Here is a 24,501-nt window from a genome sequence, read left to right on the forward strand (position 1 = left end):
CACTAAGAGCCTAAGGAAATTTTTTTATAATAATATACATTATATTTTTAAGTAATATTTATAATTTTTGGAGGAAAATTCGCTTGAAAATCAAGAAATCCTGCGTCCCAGCAATTTTCATGAAAAAATTAAAATGATTTTCAATCCTCTACACGGTTTCGATCGATTGGCTTTCCCTGTGATAGATTCGGGTGAATTCTTTTCGGGTTTCCCACCGTGCGCAGTGGTCCAGAGGATGCAAAGTGTGGCACGGTTACCTATGGAAACCGAAGTAGAGTACATATAGGTTTTTGCGGTCGCTGTTTATGAATTTAACTTCGCAAAAATATCAATCTGTTCGCAAAAACTAAAAATATGAAATTAAATATGGGGAACCCCAAAAATTTCTCACCTAAAAAACGTACCCAGTTCAGAAAATTTGTCCAATAAATTCTGTTATGCAAGCAAATGAAGCTTGGTGAATATCAGGCACGATGTTTTTGATTTTCTCAAAAGGAAATGTAAACTATATGTTACTAAATTCCTTGGTCCAAATTACTTGAAATGACAATACGAAAGGTAAAGAATAAGTAGGAGAAGAGGTGGAGGTTGCCTTCATTTTCAAAATATTACTTTCTCATATGAAAAATTCCGCACAGTATCTAACATGCGTATGAAAACTTAAACTTAGGAGAATAACCTTAATAAGTATCTTTTGCCAAATAAGATGTTGGTAAAATCGCACGTCACTTTTTCCCAACTTTCACCCTTCGAAAGGTTGAATTTACAGTCCGATGTATCAATTTTAAGTACCTACTTCAAATGAGTAAATAAAGAAGTCTTTGCATTGATCCCTATCATTTCCTTATGGCAAAGGCGTTAGGGCCTTTTCGGCCCGTAGGACTTTCTGAATTCAAAATTTGCCATTTTTTCTAGGAAAGGGTCCTCAAGACTATTGATTTGTGGGTAATGTAATGGATGTCCGCCGCCTAGTAGTCACTGTACATTTTGAATATCCAAAAATTTTCGCCTGGACGTTATTTTTTATGCATGTAGATAAGTTGGCCTGAATGTATGTTGAAATACTTTTTTCCTTAGTCGCTTAGTGTAGTTTTTCCTTATTTAATATTAATATTGCTGTAAAGTCAAGTGTTGTTTTTTGTGGTTTTATAATATATTTTTTTCATATTGTTCTGATTTTTGGAAGTGTAAAAGTAAAAATGAATTCTGTTGTAAAATTATTTGTAAATCTTGTTTCTCCTAATGATATCACCTAGAGGTAATAATTATGTAATATTATTATAAATGTAATTTTAACCTAGTCGGAAGCCATTTCACTAGGTCTTACAATTAGTTAAATGAACATGGGTTTAGGATATTTTTTGCTACATGCGTGTCACTTTTTACTCTTTTTTCATTGATTTCCGTCAATTAGATGTATGCTTTACTTTAATTCTGCGCGTAAATAAATTGGTATTGTGGTCTTTCAAAATCAATCCGTCTTTCTGTGAAAATTTCTCTTCTTAGTCAAAAATCAGCTGCTAGTAGTTCTGACTCAAAGCAAACCTTCTCCGGTCTTCAGGCCAACGGTGGCGTTGTAATCATTTTATCTCGTGATATAATTATTGTATTATCTTCTGATTTATAATCCTTTCATCATCAGGGATCATATGGACGTACTTCATGCTGGTAGGCATCATTGATATCACGACCTAAACAATGCTATCAGAAGGTTATCGACTGATAATTTATTTGTTTCCGGAGATTACAGCCAGAGTACATACGTACGTATGTATACGCAAGATTATTCCAAATAGTTCAGAAAGGATCTCCATCGTGTTTCGTTTGACACTGTTAAATTATTATAAAAATTGATATTGAATCTAATAGCTTGACGTCATGTCTTTTTCTTTAGTGAATCTAGAATCTTCTCTAAGACTGTTATTTTACCTATCCATACTGCTTTCCAATCAAAGATATACGTGTCTAACGGATTGGTTTAGATATGTTATTTGTTATGGCCGCTTGTGCGTACTTAGAATCAAAACTGGGGAAAAATTAGCTGTGGTCGTTCAAGTTGTAACTTTTTTGCTCAGAAAAGGTTATTGTAACCAAAATTTCAAGGAAATTATGACAGCAATTTATTAGTTTTTATTATTATTTGCTTGAAAAAAATAATGGTTTTTATTTTAGTTCCATATCTTACACTAATATCATTTTTCTTCAGGAAAAAATTTGTTCATAACATTTGTTTTGAACGAATTTAGTTGTTGACAAAAGTTGTATGACATGACGTAACAAACGGTAATGAGAAAACGACGCAAAAAACGCGTCGGAAAAAAACAGAAGTAGCTCTACGGGTTGGTAAAATTGGACATTGCAATATTTCACTTGTCAAAATAAAACTGGTGTCAAAATAAAACTCAGTGGAAATATTGCAATGCCCAATTTTACTAATATTAAGAACTTCTGACACATATTGCCTCACATTATTCATGATAGCACTACGGGCTTAGGGAGCGTGAGATGCACGTACATACTAATGTTGTTTGCAATCCTTGCAACCAGTGGCGTAATTATGGGGGAGATGAGGGGATGTATCCCCCCCCAAAGCCTCAGAGAAATGAAAAAAAAAATATTTAAAAATCTTGTCCGGATTTGATATATTTTAACTGCATCTACTTAAAGTTAAATTTCAAGTGGTAAAATGATTTATAATGCATTTTCAGGCACGTTATTTTTCAATAATTTCCCTGAACTCCCTGTTTCCTGGGGGGGAGGAAGTAGCCCCTAATAGCGGGCAGACAAATGTATTTTTTTTCGAACCTCTAACTCAATTGCGTAGAAGCGGTTACTCACCAGTAAATTGGTGCGGTTTGTTCCTACTACGATCTACTTAACGTAGCATTAATTTTCGCACCTTACGTCATGCCTTCAAGTCTCTCTGATTGTTTAAGAAATACACGCTATAGCTAGCGATTCGGTTCGCCTTGATATGTAGCCATATGCGAAAAATTTTACCATCATGATTGACGGGGAAGAATTTTGGGATCTTCCACCGGGTAGGGTCAACAATATCTCCTTCCAACGTTTCGATAAGCAAATCGCTCATCGTCTTCAGGGATTCAGGAATGAAATGAATGAAAAAGGAATCAAATTATTGGGTTCCTGAATCCCTGAAAGTGATGGGCGAGTTGCATATCGAAACGCTGGAAGGAGATATGGAGGACCTTACCCGGTGCAAACCCCGAGAAATATTCTCTGCTATTGTTCGCCGGGGTAGAACTAGACATAACATAAATTACAGCTGACCTTTCTACATAAATCAACCATGTGGAGAGTGAAGACTTATCCTAGTAGATCTGGCGCTTTGAGCACAATGTTGTTTCCTAGTGGAATTATGCTATCTACTGCTGTACGAGTGTCGTATGTGATGTTGTATTCATCGTAAACAGTCGTTTCCATGGACGAGTCGGAAACCTTGGTGACTTAATCGGTTTAAACACTTGGCGCTAAATAGTGATTCAATTTATTTTCAAGGCGGTGTTTCTTTGCGGAATTTTCTGTCTAATTCACCTCACGAACAGCCCTCAAAATAACCTAGGACTTTAATCAATGGTTGCGGAAATGAAATACACGGCCTTTCCTCGCTGAGCCATCTTCGATTCGCCCCCTTATTTTTCTTACGACACGGTTAAGTGTCAATCATTAGCGATGTTCTTTTGCGTGGAAATCTAATTGGATCAAGTCTTGATAACATTTTTCTGTGTCAGAAATGCTAATCTAAGCTAACGTATTCCTCCCTTGATACTTATACGGCCTCTTAGCGCTATTTTTTTTAATTAAAGAAACCTAAACTGCCAGAGGACCGTACGGCGAAAATCGAGAAACTGGCACGAAGGGCAGGTACATTTTTTATAGGCCGTTTTACTCGGGGCACGGAATTCCGCAGGTTAGAACTGCAATAATTTCTAAAGTGGCGTGGAAATGCGCGAATGCATGAACGAAATTAGAACGGGCTATTTTGCCATCGCACGTCCACGCATTCTCGCATGTGTTCTAGCAATTCACCGCTTCACACGACGCAATTTTGACTGCGCCTTCGTGCACACATCGGATTGTGCAGGTACGTGCCCGATGTATAACGGCCTTATGACTGTGTGTAGGTAACTTATGTTATTCATTTATTTTTATTTACTATATGTCACCGAATACAGCCAATGGCAAATATATATATTGGCCATTTTACATCTGGATGTTCAACAATTTTAATAATAACACGTTCAAGAACTACCATGCCCTGGATAGGGGCAATCTACCTTTACGGGGCTCGAACCCGCGACGTCTAGTTTGGCAGGCGATGACTTTACCTCGCCGCACCGTGGGCGGCGGGGAGAGGAGACGTAAGGATTATTTGAGGGGAATGGGGTTCTTGATTCAAAGTTTTTCATGATTTATCGTAAAGACTTTTCACCAGTTTTCTCTTAAAAAGTTTCTTCTCATACGTATATATTGAATTATTTTTAGTGAAACACATTTTACATTTGGTATCTTCAATTCGTCGCAGTTTCAAATTTTCTGAATTGCCATCAGAATTTAAAAAAAATGGTTCCTCTAGCTAATTTAAACTAAAACGCTTTTAACCATTATGACAATGCGAGTGTTTTTATTAACGCATAACTGACGGAGTCATAGGACAGGATCATTAGCCTCGTTGAGGTCGCCGAGGTAGGAGAGGTAACGTTGGCCATTTTAGCCTTGACGCGGGTTGCCTGCAAAATCAATTAATATTGACAAAATAGACCGCGAAAGTTATTAAATGATAGTTGTTCTCTCTCTTAGTTCCTCATCAAACGTCTAAATTTCTGCGAGTTGGCTTCCGCTGAATGATGCACGTGAAAAAATTAATCTTTCGGCTTTTACATATTTTCCTTTGGACGTCAATTTTGCCTTTGGTGTTGACTTCACTGAGCTGAGGAGGGCGACCAGTAGCGTAACTATGATGGGGATGATGAGAGGATGTATCCATTCCTAAAGCCTCTGAGAAATCAAAAAATTATTTAAAAATCTTGTCTGGATTTGATGTATAACAACTGCATCTGCTTAAAGTTAAATTTTAAGCGCCAAAATTATGTAAAATGCATTTTAAGGCATCTTCTTTTTCAAAAAGTTTCCTCAGATCCCCGTTTTCTGGGGGGGTAGCCCCTGCCAACCCCTCTCATCCCCCCTGAAAGCCCCCTCTTCTCTCCCACTAGCTCCCCATCCCCCCAAAGCATATTCCTAGTTACGCCACTGAGGGCGACTGTAACGCTGGCGAGACTGTCGTCAAATTTCTGTGGAAGAATATGGAGTAAAGCCCCTTCACTCGGCAATTCCTCTTCAATGTCTCCCGTGCTAGACGTAAATACGTGATATATTACGTTTAACTGGAGCACAAGGACGTAGAGTAGCGTCGTCATAACTATCGCTTCCCTGGAGACTCGGTTACTCAATCGTATTCACTACTGGCCCGCTTATCTTAATCATAGGGGTATTGTCTTGTCGTGAACTCGCGATTCAAGTGTGTCTGTTCTCCAAAGGACTCTATGACCTCGCTCTCCTATCAAGCCCACGTGAAAGTTGAGGTCTTGAAATGGTTCTGGCAATCCTTGTATATGCGCCTTGTGGACGGGTGCCAATTACAATTCATCGCACGTGACGTAGAAGATGGAAGAAATATGGTGCGCAGAAGGCTTCGTGGCACTTGAAGTTTAAGCTTGGCTTACTGAGTTCAGTTCCTTTTCGTGTGAGAATTATGGGCGAAGATTTTTTTCTTTTGTGTGTGCTTTAATTTATGGGCCTTGATCTTTCATATATGTTGGAAAATGAAAAGCGAGATGGAATATTTTCCATTTATATTAATACCCAGTATTGCTTTTTTAACGAGTGTTAATTTTGAAGTTATTGTGGAATTAATTTTGCGGAAAACTTTTAGTTTTACGTAATAAATAAAGACCTGAAACAATCGATTTCATCGTTGATCCCGACTTATCAGTATCTTTTCCCTGATGGGAGATTAACTGTAGGTTAACTTATAGATCAGGCTTGTTCCCTTAACGTTGTTTTTGCAGGTGATTAATCTCCATTGAACGAAGACCTATTGTTCCTATATTCGTCCTTACTCATTTAATGGCGTAAAAATTGTGGTTTAGGTCGTTAGCCCGAATTACTAAAAGGGTTTCTACAGACACTTATTAATATATTGTTACTTGTTAAGTTTGTCCTATATATTGCGCAATCGCGAGCACAGACTTACAACCGCATTGTGCAAAAAGTCCGTGCCAGAATTTCATGAAGTCAACATGTTGAGTGAAAGTGTATTGTATTGCATGATGATTGTTAATCGTAACAATTTATGTATTCACTACTTCCTTTTTCTCAGCATCCGTGTATTTTTTGTGGTACTTTTCTATCAGCACATAGTAATGCTTCCCCTTTTTCGCACGATTACTATAATCTTTGCACTTCACATCCCACAGAGGCAGAAGACCACGATACACCTCTATAAATTTAACAATAAAATCTTTTTCGGCTTTTTTGTCACCCATGTTGAGGCGACCAGTTCAAACAACCTCTAGAGACCAACTGACAGGATATTGCGAAATATTCCCATCAGACGGCACAACTTTTCTCGGAATTCCGCGCGGGTAAGATTTTCTAAGAGCGCCGACGTTTCGGGTTCCGACTCGTTACCCATTCTCACGGCTACTGAATGAATATTTGAAGTTTTGCGCCCTTAGAAAATCTTACCCGCGTGAGATCCCGAGAAAAGTTTAAATATTCTGTTCGCCGGGAAAGTGTAAAATCTTACATAGACGACACAATATTATCCCGTTTGCACAACAAATTTTCAATATTTTGAAAAAATTGCACAATATATTGCACAATTGTTCAATATTGCCCATTTACGATCAATTATATTGCACAAACCAAAATATTGTCCTATAATATTGTCCGTATAAGGGCCGCTTAAGGTCTACTGGTCGTATTACTCTTTGCTCGCGAGTCTCGCAAGGTCTTCTAGTGCGATCCTCCCCAAAAAATAGGTCTTTACACGTGAAAAATATTTCCGCGTATTTTGTATTCATTTTCTCATGCAGAAATGTGCAGTTTCCCTCCGCGTAGAAGTTCAATCGATTTGGGCGTGAGATAGTGGAAGTTCGACGTATTGATATAATAAATGTAGCTGCATTTTTCTACAGTTATTTATATTGTGGAAAAGTACTACTACCTTTAATTTTACTCCACTTAGAACTTATGAGGTAACGTATTGTAGCGATAGAATTAAGTATCTTATCACCTTTCGTCCCCTAACATTAACAACCACCCATTATTGGTTATTTTCCATGACAACTTGGGTGGAGTTATTGATGGTTTTCTGTAACATTTATAACATACACGTCAATCATCACCCCCAAAACCCTCAATAACTAATTGCCAACCCTAGGCCTTAAGTTATACCTTGGTTCGACCGTCTCTGTGACTGCAGGTATTACTTGTTGGACCTCTTCAGGAACTCCATCTTCCCTCCGTAGTTGTCGGGGTATCAACTTCAGTTCTGATCGGTGAACCTTGGATGGAGGGTCTGTCCTTATCAAATAGACTCCATTACCCACGGAAATTCATATAATCTTTTGTACCATTAAAAAGATAGAGGAAGAATAAAGAAGTTAAAAAAAATAGTAAGTAGTGATGAGATACTTAATTCTATCGCTACAGATGGCGCTTGCCTCCCATTAGATCGGTTTTTCTGGGTGACGGCTAACGTGCATTAAACCTTTGCGGCCCAACGTCGAGGCTGAACAGATGCGATTACAAGTTCAGCTCGACATCGCAAGGCACTGCGATTATACAAGGGATAATCTTCTTACAGCTGAAAATACCAGCATAGAAGTAAGGAAACAATTCATCAGATGCTACATATGGAGTATGTTTCTCTATGGAAGCGAGGCTTGGACGTTGACAGCAGCAGAGAAGTCAAGAGTGGAAGCATTCGAAATATGGTGCTACCGAAGAATGATGAAGATAAAATGGATTGAACGTGTGAGTAACGAGAAAGTGCTAAGAAGAGTGGGAGAAAAGAGAAGCCTCCTAAAAACATTAAGCAGAAGAAGGGACAACTTAGTGGGCCACATTTTGAGGCACGATGGTCTGATGAAGACAATCGTTGAAGGACAAGTGGAAGGGAAAAAGGGCAAGGGACGGCCCCGAATGAGTTATATAGGACAAGTTATAAAGGATGTAAAAGAGAAGAAATATGTAGCTATGAAAAGATTAGCGGATAGGAGAGAGAAATGGAGAGCTGCGTCAAACCAATCTTAGGATTGTTGACTAATGATGATGATGATATACATTATTTCAAGAGATATTACACCTGGAAATTTTTCCAAGAAAAAACTCTTTGATAAAATATGGATACTATTAAAACCAGTGGATTTTTACTTTAAACGATAAAATAAAAATAGTTAGAGAGCAAAAATAGATCATGTCAATTTTTTTCCTTAAAAATTATCTTGAAAAAAATAATGTAATAAAAAATGTAACGGGGTGTTAAAATTATATTAAATATATATTTAGTTCTCTTATATAATAACTATCTTGACATTTTCGTGGGACATGAATCAAAATTTTGCTTTTATCTCAAATTTTATAATTTCACCGCAGAATTTTCTAAGAAGATTCATTTTTTGAAAATTAATTGAGAAACCGGAAAATGTTGAAACAGTGTGCTCGAAATAAAAAAGATTGACCAAAGGTGTCTCAGTGTAGAGTAGGTGGCGGGTGTTTGAGCTCTCTGTGAGGTCGTTTGTTGCTTTCCGACTACGACTCGGAGAATCTATTGTACTCAAGGGACTACATGTAGGAGCTGCCACGGTGCACGAGTCCTTCCCATTTAATCTTGACTTTTGTTGCCGCTTTGGGCGGATTTTAATCGGTAATTTTTCAAATGGAATATTCCATTACCCGAAAACCTGTTATTTCAATTCTTTTCCGAACGGCATTTTCGGCAGGATTGTGCTCACGAATTAACTTGCCTACTTTTAATCTGAATATTTCAAGATGACAGTGTTAATTTTTAAGGAGTAATAAGTCACTAAAGAAAGACTTAATACGAACGGTCGAGGGGAAAAATTGAGTTATCTTCTCTTGATCAAAATTTAACGTGGAGGGGGTTTTTAGGGATAACCCACCCCCTCGGAAGTCAGAGAAATTTTAAATTTTAATCAATTTTACTTGATTGGATAGATAATGCTTATAGAATAGTGTAATGATTAATAGAATATCCTTCACAAAGTCGTAAAAATTACCATTTTGAACCATTTATCTTAAAAATTTCTCGGGGAGGGCAACCGCACCTCCCGTAATCCATACCCCCAGTATTAGTTGCGCCTAAATCCCCTAGCCTTAATTCCTAACTGCGCGCCTGTTCCCTCGTGGTTAAAAATTGGCGTTCATTTGATTGAAATTTGCCGTCTCAAGCTGTCATTTCCCTTAGGTTTTAAAGATGAAATGTTGGTTATAAAATATTTAACCGAACGAACTTGTAGATTTGGAGTGGTTTATGTGGAACTTTTTATTTCGACGCACTGGACACAAGTGATATTATCGTGAAATTTCAAATTTTATTATCATTCTTTACGCATTATCCTTTTTTCTTTTATTTCTCCACGGGAGTGGTTTTTTCTCAGCAATTATTGTTGTGTTTTATATTAGCACTAAGATGACTTTTCGGGAGTAAGAGAGCGATTAAATGTCGATGGCAAGTTATTTATTCAAAGTAACACTCCGCGTGCTTTGGGCTAGTGGGGAAAACTCGAGAAATATTTCGATTTTTGGGGTGTAATATTACGGCCCCTGTCTTTTGAAAAAATCGTATTTTGCCTTTTTTTTTACAAAGTAGTACTAACCTCTAAATGAACAAATGAAAAGAACAAAGCAAAATTCAGTGTTTAAGATGATACAAAACAGCTGTTCCTCGCATCAAAGGCTGGTTGTTAAGGACTGACACAAAATGATTAAAGCATCGTACGATCCTAGTGGCAATGTAAGGATATTTTTAGCTGCAATCGTGTAATAGCCTTACAGGTACCTGGTAGACCCCGTGCTATCTACCAGCTTGCAATCCATACGCGAGTTGCAAGATGCATATCAGTAAGGATAATAAAATATAAAAATTTTCTCTTACTTTCATTAGCGAATGTGAACCCCTGGTATCGTATAAAGTATTATACTCGTAGAAACGGTTCGAGTGAAAGTATAGTTTATTATTCACAATCAATGATTTAATTGATCTTTTACGGTGGAAGGAACATGAATGTACACATTGTACATTCAAAGACTGAAGGAATTATGCTCTTTTTTTGGGCAGTCGTGTAAAATCCCATTATTAACTCCCTGCTTTTCATTTTCAACCATAAGCGCAAATTTTGTTGCTTATTTTTTCAAAAAAATTTCGCAGTCTTTGCAGTTTTATTCAATGTAGCCTCCCTAGTCCCGGTGAATCACATAATCTTGCTATCCAAATTCACTTAAATATAAAGCAATGGCATTAGAATTTGGACCCATTTGCGTAAAACTAAGTAATTTTCATTTCTTATGAGACGTGCGCCCCACGGGTTGATTATCTTCCTGAACGTGTACGTTATCGTACGATTACCTTAGATGACTTAGTATTATAATTATACCTCATTTGATACTTTGTTGGCTCGTAGTTTTCCGTGGTGTTCTGGGTTCGTGGACATCTCCATCCTCCGGGTTTTCGCCGCGTTGGTTGTCAAAGGTTGACATGGTGAATAAGTAAACCTCTTGAAAATATCAAAATTTCCTCTTCTGGTTGTAATTCATCAACAGGAAAAACAACAGGGACTTTACATTCTACGTTTTATGGAAATTTTACATATGTTCGATATAGTTTGCCTTCCTCTCCACTCTCTCCGTTGAAAGGAAGAACCTTGTCGTTCAGCTGCAGTTTGCAAGTGATCATTAGTTCTTAAAATCACGGTCGTATATATTTTTCCCCGTGAGAGGAAATAGCTATCCCTCATAGAAGTAAAACCTAATCTTTTTTAGTGTAGCTTGCTTAGGATTTTTAAGAATTTATTTGCTCATATGACAATTCTTGCTCCCCAAAAATGTAAAAAATTCAGGATAAGTGTTTGTCTTCGTTACATTGATGGATTTATTAGTTCACGTCTTAGCTAAAAGGTCTCTATCTCTCGATTAAAATATTTTTATCTGCTGGTTTTGTCATAATTCAGGTCTAATTTAATTATTTTCGTTGATTTTACAAGAGTTTCCCGACTCTTTTATTCGTTCAAAAGTGATTTGTTCAATTCTTTCATCATTATAGCCTTTATATGATATTTTAAGACTTTTTTCTCAAACCACCGAATACAGCGCATATTGGCCATTTTACATCGGGGTATTAAATAAATTTAACAAGTAAACGTTCAAGAACAACCATGCCCTGGACAGAGAAAATCTACCCAGGCGGGACTCGAACCCGAGACCTATTGTTTGGTAGGCGAGGACGTTACCCCGCCGCCACATGAGAATGAGGAAGTTTTAAGAAGAGTGAGAAAAGAGATGTATTTTAAAGGCCTTAAGGAAACAACGAGACTACTCAGTTGACTCATCAGTATATTTTCCCTTACCTTTTATCAAAGAAAAAACTCTAAAACATAAAAACTGTAAATATGTAAACAATCATAGAAAGACAGGTAGAAGGGAAGAAGGGCAAGGGCTCCTTTAAACTTTAAACTCATCATGACTATCCTGGGTTCATTTAGTGCGGTCACTAATTGGGTGTGCTCCACCATCGCTCGCCATGCAGACCCGATTAGCCTATCGGCAGTCGTTCATATGCGGTTGCGCCAGCGGTGGCGTCTATTCACAAGTGGATGCTCGGCTAGTCTAGCAATTTATCCCATCTTCGTTGCGACAATGCGTCTAGCGTTTAATTGTGCTCGTCTCCATCTGTGCGCTGCGGTCGGTGTTGTTGTGAAACTCGGCTTCGCTCTCGCAGAACATCCGAATCGTCCTTGGTCGAGTGACTGGCCTTGCGAATTGAGGGACAAGGTCAAAAGAGCGTTGAGACTTCATGTTAGCGATGTCTGTTTCGCGTGCTGGATTTTTACCAGATGGCGTAATGCGCCGTGGAGATATGGGAGATATATATAAAAAAACACAACTTTAATTCGCGTCGATTCTGGAACCATAAGCGTTTGCTCCAGGGGCTCCTTTAGCATCGCATAAAATTCATCGGGATGCTTCTAAGGTTGAATATTGATAGTTTTACCGATCGTTCGATTTAGGAGCCCATTATCTTCATTCTTTCGATAATCTACCTAACAGTTTTCAGTAACCTCTAGATTGCATATATTGTAATTAAATGGGTCGCTTGTAAATTTTTGTGTCATGGACTTATTTACAATTCATTAATAGTAATAGAATGGCCGTAAGTGGCCGTAAGTAAGTAAATCAGGTGTGGCTGAAGTTCGCTAAAATATGCATTAAAACTTCGCATCTACAGACGAATGAATGAAGTGGGATGTAAGATGTGGAGTGGTGATTCCTGTGAAGTTTTGTCGCGTCATGTGTTATCAACCGCGGCGTTAGCGCTGAAATGCGGTTCATCTTTGGTATTGGATTCTTGGAAGTCGATATTTCCTCACGTCACCATCTCGGATGGAACGCAAGGGCCGTGCATCATGAACTTTGCTAAAATTTCCGTGTTTATTAAGTATAATATGTTGTTTCTAAGAGTTCATAATCTTTGATGATGCTTTGTTTTATCGGATTAATTTAGTAGCAAAGTGGTCATTCTGACAGTCACATGATAATGGTGGTGAATTGGAAACTGAAATTGATATAATCTTGCTTCAACGTTTCCTTTTTTCATCTAATTGGTTTCGGAATCATTGATTTAAATATAATGTACTGTCACGATTCCCTAATATTTGTAATCAATGTAATTAATTGTTGTTTGGTGATTGATTTTTAGATGACAAGGGTAGGTCTAGTAGCTGCAGGAATTACTTGCTCTTGGAAATCAAATATAACATGTTCCGATCAAATGCGTATCGGAACTATGTAATGCATTTTGAAGACAACTTGAAGTGCCTAAAAACTTATTTCGCAGTCCAATCGATGTAAGTAAATCATCATCAACATTAGTCAACAATCCTAATGGCCGTTTTACACGGGGCACGTCATTGCGCGGGTTAGTACTGAAAACATGTTGAAATTGTGAGATTGGGAGCTTGGAATCAGAGCAGGGGCTATTTTCCCGTCTCGCATCCACGCATTCTCGTATGTGTTCTAGCAATTCACCGCTTTACGCGACGCAATTTTGACTGCGCCTTCGAACACACGTCGGATTGCGCAATGACGTGCCCCGTGTAAAACGGCGATTGGTTTGACGCAACTCTCCATTCCTCTCTCCTATCCGCTAGCCTTTTCATAGCGACGTATTTCTTATCTTTTTCATCCCTTATAACCTGTCCTACGTAATTCATTCGGGGCCGTCCCTTGCCCCTCTTCCCTTCCAACTTGTCCTTCTACGATTATTTTTCATTAGACCATCGCGCCTCATAATGTGGCCAACTAAGTTTTCTCGTCTTCTGCTTAAATGCCGCTATACACGGTGAATGATCATGCTGAATGATCACATGATCATTCACAGGACCATGCGAGCAAAATAGAACATGTTCTAATTTTCACTGAATGATCACGCGCAAGAAGTATTCGCGAATTGTTCCGTCATACACGGTGAATGGTCATGCGCATGATTATGCTGAATGATCATGCGAATGTAATCATTCGCCGTGTATAGCGGCCTGAAGATATTTAGAAGACTTCTCTTTTCTCCCACTCTTCTTAGCACTTCCTCATTCCTTCCTTCTCAGCACTCTGTCGATCCATTTTATCTTCATCATTCTTTGGTAGCACCGCATTTCGAATGCTTCCAATGCAGCGCAAGGCGGCCGGGCTCGTGATGAGTTTTTGCGATAAAAAGCGATGAGTCTCCAATACGTTAGCGAGTTAGAATAGGAATCTTTATAGGAGCGTAGATCAAAGTAAAGGCTAAATTCACTTAGTAAATTCGAAGAAGATATTTTTTCAGTGAAACATATCCTTCGTTTACCATTGTAGTATGGTAGACGTGATCATGAAAATTAAAATAAAAGAAACACTCCAAAACAGAGAGATTAAAAATGTCATTCTTCCCTTGCACTATTAAGGATAGCACGGTGTCTCAATTAATAGAATTAATGGCGTCACTCGCTAGAACGACTCATTGCATGTTTTGTGCAGCGTTCTAACCTTGCATGGATTTCCTCTAGGGCCTACTAACTATTGGCAAATTTTGTCTTTTCATGAATATGCGCCTGTAGTTCACTAATCACTATTTCTATCACCGTGCGGTGTACATGTGGCGGTCCTCATGCATGCTGCATATTGGTGATTGATCACACCCTGCCAAACGCCGTAGAGGTGGCTCGCTTGCGTTACCCTCCGCTATTTAATTTATATTTTAACTTACATTATAAAAACTCTTGCGCTACAGAATGAACGGCTAAATTTAGGATATTAGTTCGCCAAAATTTCATTTTCCCTAATATTTACTTGAGTTTATGGTGGGTATATATCCAGTTTGAGTGAATGACCCCATTGTTTCTTACTCCAGCGCTTTAGTGTGCGAGCCAACATGTGTATTTCACGCGATGCATTGGGAACGGGTAAATGAATTTGTGCTGACACGAGTGAATGAGACGAGTTGGCTCTGCCGGGAGTCCTTGAGCAGATGATTACGAAGCCATAAACGTTGAAGAGTGGCCAAAGACGTCTCGGTGTAAAGAAGGCGGCGGCGGGTATTTGAGCCCTCTGTAAAGTCGTTTGTTGCTTTCCGACAACGACCCGGCGAATCTCTTGTACCTAAGGGAGTACACAGATGGGCTACCATGGCATATCAGTCCAGGGGCGCAGCGAAGAATTAAGGCTAGGGGGGGTTTTAGGCGCAACTAATACTTTGGGGTGTGGGGGGTATTGCATACCCACCAGGGTGCACCAAAGGAGGGCCGCCGCACCTCCCACCCAGTGGCAGGTGCGGCGGCCCTCCTTTAGAAAAAATTGTAAGATAAATGGTTCAAAACGGCGAGTTCTACGGCCTTCTGGGGGATATTTGATTAATCCTAATACTATTCTATTAGTAATACTGATCGAAATCAGTAAAATGGATTAAACTTAAAAATTTCTCTGAGCTCTGGGGGGGTTTTAACCCCCAAACTCCCCCCCCTCGCTGCGCCACTATATCAGTCCGTCCGATTGAATCTTGATCAAAGATGGTAGCACTTTTCCACAATATTTTAATGTTTACGACGCGTTTCGGCTCTCAGAGCCATCATACCGGCATTGGTATTGGTCTTGATCGAAATTAGTCTTATGATGGATCTGTGACCCGAAACGCGCCGTACGCATTAAAATATTGTGGAAAGGTGCTACCATATTTTATTTAAATATATCGAGCTTCCACCATATAACGCCTGCATCTGTTGAACTGAATCTTGATTTTTTTTGCTACCGCTTTTGGCAAATTTTAATTGGAAATCTTGCGACGAGAATCTTATATTCACTGAAAACCGGCTATCGCGTTTTTTGGCGAAAATTGTTTATCGGTAAGATTGTGCTTCCGAATTAAATTGCCTTCTTATTAATTTTTCTTATTTTTTCATTGAATTTCATTACTCCAGGGAAGGCGACCCGATATATTGATGGAAAAATCGATTTCCATTCAAAACGAAAATCGAAATTTGTCGTGAGGAAATCGAGATCTTCGAGTTTCGATCAAAACTTTATTTTTGAAATTCGATGTTGACCATTTATTTTAATCTCAGCAGTGTCACTTACGGAGTATGATGACTTCATCCTACTTGAATCAAAGACTATTATCTAAGACCGGTAAAATTGTACAGGCACGCCCTCGTTCATCAATAATGTATACCAATCGGTAAATCTTTCTTAAACATTTTAGTGAGGCCGAAAGGTAACTACCGGTGATCGCAAAACTTAAATGTGCGTGCTTTAGTAAATGTTAATTACTAATAATTCATTCATGTATTGTAAGTAGATTTTTTCTACCATTCAAACGGTTAAAAATATGCGTGAGTGACTATACTGGGAAGGCGTAGAATTTAGACCGTGGCTGTTGACGTAATTACCTCGAAAGTTGCCCTCATTCACAAATCGAAACTTGTCCAGACTGTAGTGACGTCCTTAGCAGTGCCGTCTGATGAACTGGGACCTTTCCGGAATGATAATTAATTATTGAGCGATTAGGAAACCTTTGAGCCACTTAAGTGCCGTATGTATTTATTGATTTTATAGTTTTCCTAACAGCATAATTACAGGGAAAACTCTTATGTTATCAAGTACATGATTTATTGATTCGGTCAAAATGCTTTGCCTCTCGTGCTATTTTTCGTGAAAAAAAGCAAAATTTGAATTTTTAGTGTTTTTAAATTGTTATTTTTGGTCTACTAGGATATGAACCCGAGACACTTCATTCAACAGCCAACCGCTCTACCCACTAGCCCGCAAATCTCCCGTGTTTGGGTTGATATAAGAAGAATTCATTCCTCTGCTGTTCAGATATTTTCCTTTCCTCTACCTGGGTGTCGTGACTGCCTCAATTCTTTTTACGCACCATCCAAAATGCTACAGCGTTCAGCGACCCCAATCGGAATTTTTTAATGGAAATAACCTGGTGAAGGTTTTCAGCATAACGGAGTTGTATTTTTTTATTTCTCGTCCTGGAAAGAATGTGATGAGACGACAGATAATGTTAAAGAACTCTTTTAACCTTAAATTATGAATATTTTACGGACTGGGATTGAAATAAATTTCTTTATTAAGTACGCATTCATTTCGCGAAAATTCTTCACATAAGTTTGGGTGTGTGGTAAAAATGATTACCAGCGAACGTGTTTTTATCTACATCAAAATACCGTATAAGTTTGATACTTGGATGAATCTTTTCAATTCATTAATTTTAATTTTTTTGTCGTTCCCAATTCGGACAATATAATCTAAACTGTGAGTTTCCCTGAAGGGTCCTTTCATCACAGAACCCATGGGATTGAAAATATAAGGGGAGTACATGGAGGAGGCACAAGCCAGTCGTGTTGAAGATTGATTTTTGTTTCATCTTTGGGCGCATTTTAATCGGTTTTCAAAAATGTCTGCAGCTTAACGGTTAGTGCAGAGTGATCCATTTATTCTCAACATTTACAATGCTCGCTTTCGCTCATTAAGGGGGGTGTACCCCTCCCAGACCCCCCGGTAAAGAAAGGCCTGCAGCCTTTTGTGGTCACTCTGCCATTTCTCGTAATAGGTTGGTTTCCTATTTTTTTTATTGCCGAAGTCTAAAGATTATTACTCCTGGAGTACGTGTTTCACGCTTTTAGATTTTTAAATGACGATATCAATTTTTAACGGTTAAATGAAAAGTGAAAATTTTCAAGCGCGCGAAAACGCGACGGCTAAGTGAGAATGCTGGGAAAAGCCCGAGTGACGTCATTCTGGTTACAGCTGCCGCCGTGTGAGGCCACCTTGGTGCGAGGCTATAAGCGCCGATACGATGCAAACTGCTAGCAGGTAGCAGAGTACCCTGCTAGCAGGTAGCGCTTGGCTTAAATAAGGATTAAGGGTATACCCTATCAAACGCAGGAAACTTTCCGACCATAGGCAGTTTTAATAGGTGATTATTAAGACATGTTTCCCTGAGCTCTGTGCCTCATGCATGCATTGGTAATCTCAGACGATGTAAAACTCCTGACTACTCGTATAACATCTAGGTCTCTGTATCGTCACGTGAAGTGGCATTGCATGGGCGCCTATCTGGCCTTTTTAAAATGGGGTTAAAATTGACCTTTCAAATTGGTCTAAAATGGGATTTATGAATACACTAATGTTGATTAACGAATCGCAATCAATGCCTTTCGTTTTCTTTGATGAAGGAAACTACCCTATTTTTGTTGAACTCTATAACGCAACACCATAACTCCCTCCGTCGTTGGGATTATAATTTACAAAAAAGTGAAATTGCACGAAATGGCCGAAATTAAAAGTCATCGGTCATAAAATTGGTTTCTCGACTTATCACGTGGTCTGGATTCTAAAAATGACATTTTTGAAAAATCGATTTGTTGACCCACAAATGTTCCCAAAAATTAGAGGCGTAGGGGCAGTTGGCAACGCTTTAATAGATAGAAAATAAATATAATAAATATAAAATAGAATAGATTTAGTAATTCGACAATTATTTCTTAGTGGTCTAGATTCGAAAAACGACATCATTGAAAAATCGATTTGTTGAACCCAAATGCCCCCACAAAGTAGAGGGCAAGATTGTCATAGATGGAAAATTTTGTGTTTCGTTAATTTTTACTAGGGTTTCTGGCGATTAAAGAGAGGTCGATTCTATGATTTTTTTGTCGTATCTCGTCTCATTTGCCCAGCACATTTGTATAAATCAGTCAGTCAGTGGTCGGAAGTGAGTTTTATTGTGAATAGTAATATTTACGATCGCGAAGAACAGCATTGAAAAGTTATGAATTTGATTGATCACATCATTACGAATTTAAATGTGGATTGACAGCCCTAATTATTTCCCTGCGGAATTCGGATCGCTCTGCCTGTCAGCGACGCGAGTGACGACCGGTGTGAACTAGAGTTGGGCGCCTTTTATATTTTGCTTGGCGGCAGCGGCGAGGGCGGCGAGAGTGAATTTTTGGTATATCCTTAATTTATTTCACTCTCGTGATGAGCTTATTCTAGTTATTATAGTCGCCGATTATTAAAACCATCCGTGGAAAAACGACGATCGGTGTTATGCGACGAGATCTGCTTCGGAGTTAAAGCGTGGTTCGTTGCCTAATGAAATGTAAAGCTGTCTGTGAGTTTGTGGACGCTATTCTTTAATTAATTATATTAATAGAGTTAATGAAAGATGTCTACTTCGACGTCTGTAAAAACTTGATAAAGTCGTAGTGAGATTTGTTTCCGGAGGAACATTCTGTAGCCTTGCCGACTCCATCCTTGAAGGAATAGTGTCGTGAATAGCTCCTATCTTTTGAGCTGTTCGCGGTGAAATATCTACGGCTTTAACCTTTTCACCGACAAGTTGATGACCTCACGAACTCGTGCCGTTCTGGTCGCTGCTTTTTTGCTGTTCCTTGGCCTTTTGTTGCAGCCTCGCGTAGTTTTTTTGTTTACACTCTTGTGAGTGATTTCTCGGAATAGTTAAATAACGAGAATTCTAAGGATGTCACTAGCTCATGATAAGTGGGTGGTTACTTTAGTGTATTCTAAATTTAAACAAATGGGAGAGTGGTTGAATGGGGAAGAGATATTTTTCGTTGAAATTTATCTTCTCCTTTCTTTTCTTTTCATTTCCTCTTTTCATCATTATCATTTACTTTCAATACCAAACTCTTTTAATGAATTACGATTTTGTGACAGAACATCTCCATTTTGTAGTTTGAAAAGAGTAAGTGAATACAAGTAAAACGAATTCTTGGGTTTGTCACTTCTCATCACTAAATCCTGTAATATAATCTGTTCTGCACTTGTTGTAAGTTCTTAATTCAAAATTATGTGGCTATTGGTGAAACAGATAAATGTTATTTTGTTAATTCACATTTGTACTTGTGTAAATTTGAGTTTCACTGGTTTCGTGGGGATGGTTTTTTTGTGTAGATCAACTTTTTACAATTCCAAGAAGTAACTTTTTACCAATTGTATATGAATTGCACTATCAAAAAGTGTGCTTAATATTTAACTCATGGTAATGGTAAATTAAAATTATTTAGGAGAAAGAGATATTTCAATTAGTATGATTTTTTGTAGGACATTATCATTGGAAACAGTGATGATTCTTAGAATTTACGGTGAGGTGAATGGTAAATCAAATTCCTCATGAAAAATAGTGAAAATGTGTGATTGCTTTTGTAACTCATCCTTAGCTAGCTGTTTTCATTTAGAAGTAGTATATATTTATCCTAGTTTCGCAAGTACATGTACATCTTGATTTTGCCAAGAAGCAGAATATATTTCCATATTACATCGCAGAGATGTCAATCACGGTGCATTTCATTGTTAATTATCATGCTGAATGGTAAAATGTCTAACGACAAACAATTGCTTTTTCCAGCTTTTTACAGATGGCATTACAAATAAGCTCGTGGGATGCCGGAATGGAGTGGAATCTGGGGAAATGGTTCTGGTCAGAGTTTACGGTCAGAAGACGGACTTACTCATTGATCGTGCGGCAGAAACCAGGAACATGAAGGTAGACTTTTTGTGACGCAGCATTCAAGAGCCACAATTCGTTCTTGTTCCCTATCCAAAATTTAAAGTTTATTCCTTAAATGTGAAATGAAAGTACTATAATTGCCAAAACTGTGGCCAAATTTTTTTTCCTAATGACGTTTAAGGTACCAAAGTGTATTTAATTGTAAGGTCAAGTATTGCACAAGCGGTCTGATGCTATGAGTTTGCTTACTTTTACTGATAAGTGGGTGGGTTACGCCCAAGGTTCTTAGACGGTAAGGTTGCCTCATTCGTAACTGCGCATGCGCCAGCAGAAGTCCCGTTACGTCACGGTAGACCCAACTTCCAGCGCCATTTCAAATTCTAGCCTTTCCGCGGGCCTAACTGCTTACCGCAGCGAGTTCTTGAATTTACCCTCTATCGAACACTATTAGCCGAATTTTAAATTGAAGGCCGATTTATGAAAATAATGATGATAAGATTTAAAAAAAGATAAATTCGTGTATTCAGACGCCATAATTTCCTGATGAAGTGATGAAATGGGAAGGTGTGCGAGTTGATTCCGTGTCCACACTTCCTTCCTGTAACTCTCAAAACACTGTTTTCCTTGCTACTTCCGCAATATAATTTAAACTTAGATTAATATGGCTGGGAGGAAAATACGCAAAAACCAAATTAGTTGCTTCAAAAAATTACAGTTCTGCAACTTTTTAAATAGAAATTATGCTCGTTTTCATTCTTCGCCGGGCTTTGAAAATACAGACTGTCCCAAGGGTCGTGTGTCATTTTTGACCTGTAAATTTAGTAACTTTGCATGGAGCAATGTTCATTAAAATTAGCATATGTACTTATGGGAAAAAGTCCTAAGTTTTGTTGAGTGTAAAAAAAATTTTACAATTTTGACCTTTTGACCTCACAATGTGGGTCCAAACCAAAAATCTCAACTTGCCTTAATTTCAATGTTTAAAAAATCGAGATAGAAAAAAGTCTGAATTTCATTGACCAAGATGACTATTCTTAGGTTTTCGGACACGAGAAACCCGAAAATAATACTTTTATTCACAAAAATTCAACTGTTGACCCAGTAAGGTCACCGTCAATGTCACAAAGGTGGCAAAAAGAATAGTATACCAACAAAGGTGTCGATCCATGGGTTTTATAGGGTGCCCAAGTCATTGGTAAAGTCCAAAAACCCTTATTATTCACTAATTGACCTCCGAGGGTCACAATGGGGGTCAAAGGTCATAGAGTTAAACGTCGGGCCATCATGACAACCAACGTGTCAAACCATGGGTTTTGAAGGGTGCCAAAGTCGGTTAGGCAGTTCATAGATCCGTAGTGTTGATTTTTAGACCTCCGAGGGTCACAATGGGGGTCAAAGGTCATAGGGTTAAACCTCGGGCAATCATGAAAACCAACGTGTCAAGCGATAGGTTTTGGAGGGTGCCAAAGTCGGTTAGGCAGTTCATAGATCCGTATTGTTGATTTTTTGACCTCTGAGGGTCACAATGGGGGTCAAAGGTCATAGGGTTATGACCCCCATTATGACCCTCGGTGGTAAAAAAATACACAATATGGATCTACGAACAGCAAAACTGACTTGGGCACACTTTAAAACCCATGGTTCCACACTTATGCTGTCATATTGGCCCGAGGTTTAACTCTATGACCTTTGACCCCCATTGTGACCCTCAACAGCAAAAGTCTATGAGCGGATCTATGAACTGCCTAACCGACTTTGGCACCCTCCAAAACCTATCGTTTGACACGTTGGTTGTCATGATTGCCCGAGGTTTAACCCTATGACCTTTGACCCCCATTGTGACCCTCAGAGGTCAAAAAATCAACAATACGGATCTATGAACTGCCTAACCGACTTTGGCACCCTCCAAAACCTATCGTTTGACACGTTGGTTGTCATGATTGCCCGAGGTTTAACCCTATGACCTTTGACCCCCATTGTGACCCTCAGAGGTCAAAAAATCAACAATACGGATCTATGAACTGCCTAACCGACTTTGGCACCCTCCAAAACCTATCGCTTGACACGTTGGTTTTCATGATTGCCCGAGGTTTAACCCTATGACCTTTGACCCCCATTGTGACCCTCGGAGGTCTAAAAATCAACACTACGGATCTATGAACTGCCTAACCGACTTTGGCACCCTTCAAAACCCATGGTTTGACACGTTGGTTGTCATGATGGCCCGACGTTTAACTCTATGACCTTTGACCCCCATTGTGACCCTCGGAGGTCAATTAGTGAATAATAAGGGTTTTTGGACTTTACCAATGACTTGGGCACCCTATAAAACCCATGGATCGACACCTTTGTTGGTATACTATTCTTTTTGCCACCTTTGTGACATTGACGGTGACCTTACTGGGTCAACAGTTGAATTTTTGTGAATAAAAGTATTATTTTCGGGTTTCTCGTGTCCGAAAACCTAAGAATAGTCATCTTGGTCAATGAAATTCAGACTTTTTTCTATCTCGATTTTTTAAACATTGAAATTAAGGCAAGTTGAGATTTTTGGTTTGGACCCACATTGTGAGGTCAAAAGGTCAAAATTGTAAAATTTTTTTTACACTCAACAAAACTTAGGACTTTTTCCCATAAGTACATATGCTAATTTTAATGAACATTGCTCCATGCAAAGTTACTAAATTTACAGGTCAAAAATGACACACGACCCTTGGGACAGTCTGTATTTTCAAAGCCCGGCGAAGAATGAAAACGAGCATAATTTCTATTTAAAAAGTTGCAGAACTGTAATTTTTTGAAGCAACTAATTTGGTTTTTGCGTATTTTCCTCCCAGCCATATTAATCTAAGTTTAAATTATATTGCGGAAGTAGCAAGGAAAACAGTGTTTTGAGAGTTACAGGAAGGAAGTGTGGACACGGAATCAACTCGCACACCTTCCCATTTCATCACTTCATCAGGAAATTATGGCGTCTGAATACACGAATTTATCTTTTTTTAAATCTTATCATCATTATTTTCATAAATCGGCCTTCAATTTAAAATTCGGCTAATAGTGTTCGATAGAGGGTAAATTCAAGAACTCGCTGCGGTAAGCAGTTAGGCCCGCGGAAAGGCTAGAATTTGAAATGGCGCTGGAAGTTGGGTCTACCGTGACGTCAAGCCAATGGGAGCCCGAGTCGCGAATGAGGCAACCTTTACTTTAAGAACCTTGGGTTACGCCATTGTTTGCTAATAGCATGTTTGCTAAAAGAAATTTATTTAATTATATGTCTAATGACAATGTTCATTCCCACCAAACTAGAGCCTGTAGAGATCTGCATCAAACATATTGCAGGACTTTAAATGCATCCTTGGGGCCTAAATCCATGGGCCTTCTTGTACTGAACAGGCTCCCTACTGATTTTAAGTACGAAAAGGACCCAGTCCTGTTCAAAATGAAATTAATAACGTTTTTAAGGAAAGAACAGTTTTATTCCGTAAAGGAATTTTTGGGGAAAAAATAATCATATTGAATATGGACTAAATTTTATGTACTTTATGAACTTCTTTTGGTGCCATACACTTGTGTATTTTATTTTATTATTGTTTGCAACATTTATATGTATATGACGTGTCCTATACACTCAACTCATGTATTTTTTACTGTGTTCAGTGTCCTCTGGGCAAATAAAGGTTACTACTATTGCTTATGAGTGACTGGTACATCTTAGTAAAGGAAGGAGAACTCGTTCACTAGTGAGTATTGTGTATCATAGGAATGCTTCTGGTTGCTCCAATAAATTTATAAATAATAAATAGTGTTTTGAAAACATCAGAGGTTGTGAATCATCTGCAGGATCATTAAAAAGAATAATTTGATACGAGCGTGCTGCGCCTGCTCCCAGCGGGCTTCCCCCGCTCTTTTCAATGCAGGTCCACAGAGGGATAGGCGCGTTTCTAATTTTAAAATGTAGAAAAAATAGGCAGGGTCTTATGTACAAATTTAAATGGAATGTTCATGTACAAATTTAGGTCAGAGGACCTCTTTAAACACAACATTGGAAGTAATTACACTATCCTCTGTTAAACGCACGTGATGACACGCACTTACGCATCAACAGGAGACTTGAATGTGGAATCAGCGGCATTTTGATAAAGTTATTTAAAGAATGCGAGATATTGTTG

The 24,501-nt window shown here is 38.5% G+C and overlaps 1 protein-coding gene across 1 annotated transcript in view; it reads left to right on the top strand.

Moving 5' to 3' along the window:
• LOC124162000 (ethanolamine kinase) overlaps positions 1–24,501 on the top strand; it is a 54,331-nt gene that overhangs the window by 15,329 nt on the left and 14,501 nt on the right. The window contains exon 2 of the mRNA XM_046538309.1: positions 20,231–20,368. Coding sequence (XP_046394265.1) covers positions 20,231–20,368 — 138 coding nt within the window. The remainder of the gene's footprint in view (positions 1–20,230; positions 20,369–24,501) is intronic.

This window comes from Ischnura elegans, chromosome 7 (assembly GCF_921293095.1).
Source record: "Ischnura elegans chromosome 7, ioIscEleg1.1, whole genome shotgun sequence".
NCBI classification, from domain to species: domain Eukaryota; kingdom Metazoa; phylum Arthropoda; class Insecta; order Odonata; family Coenagrionidae; genus Ischnura; species Ischnura elegans.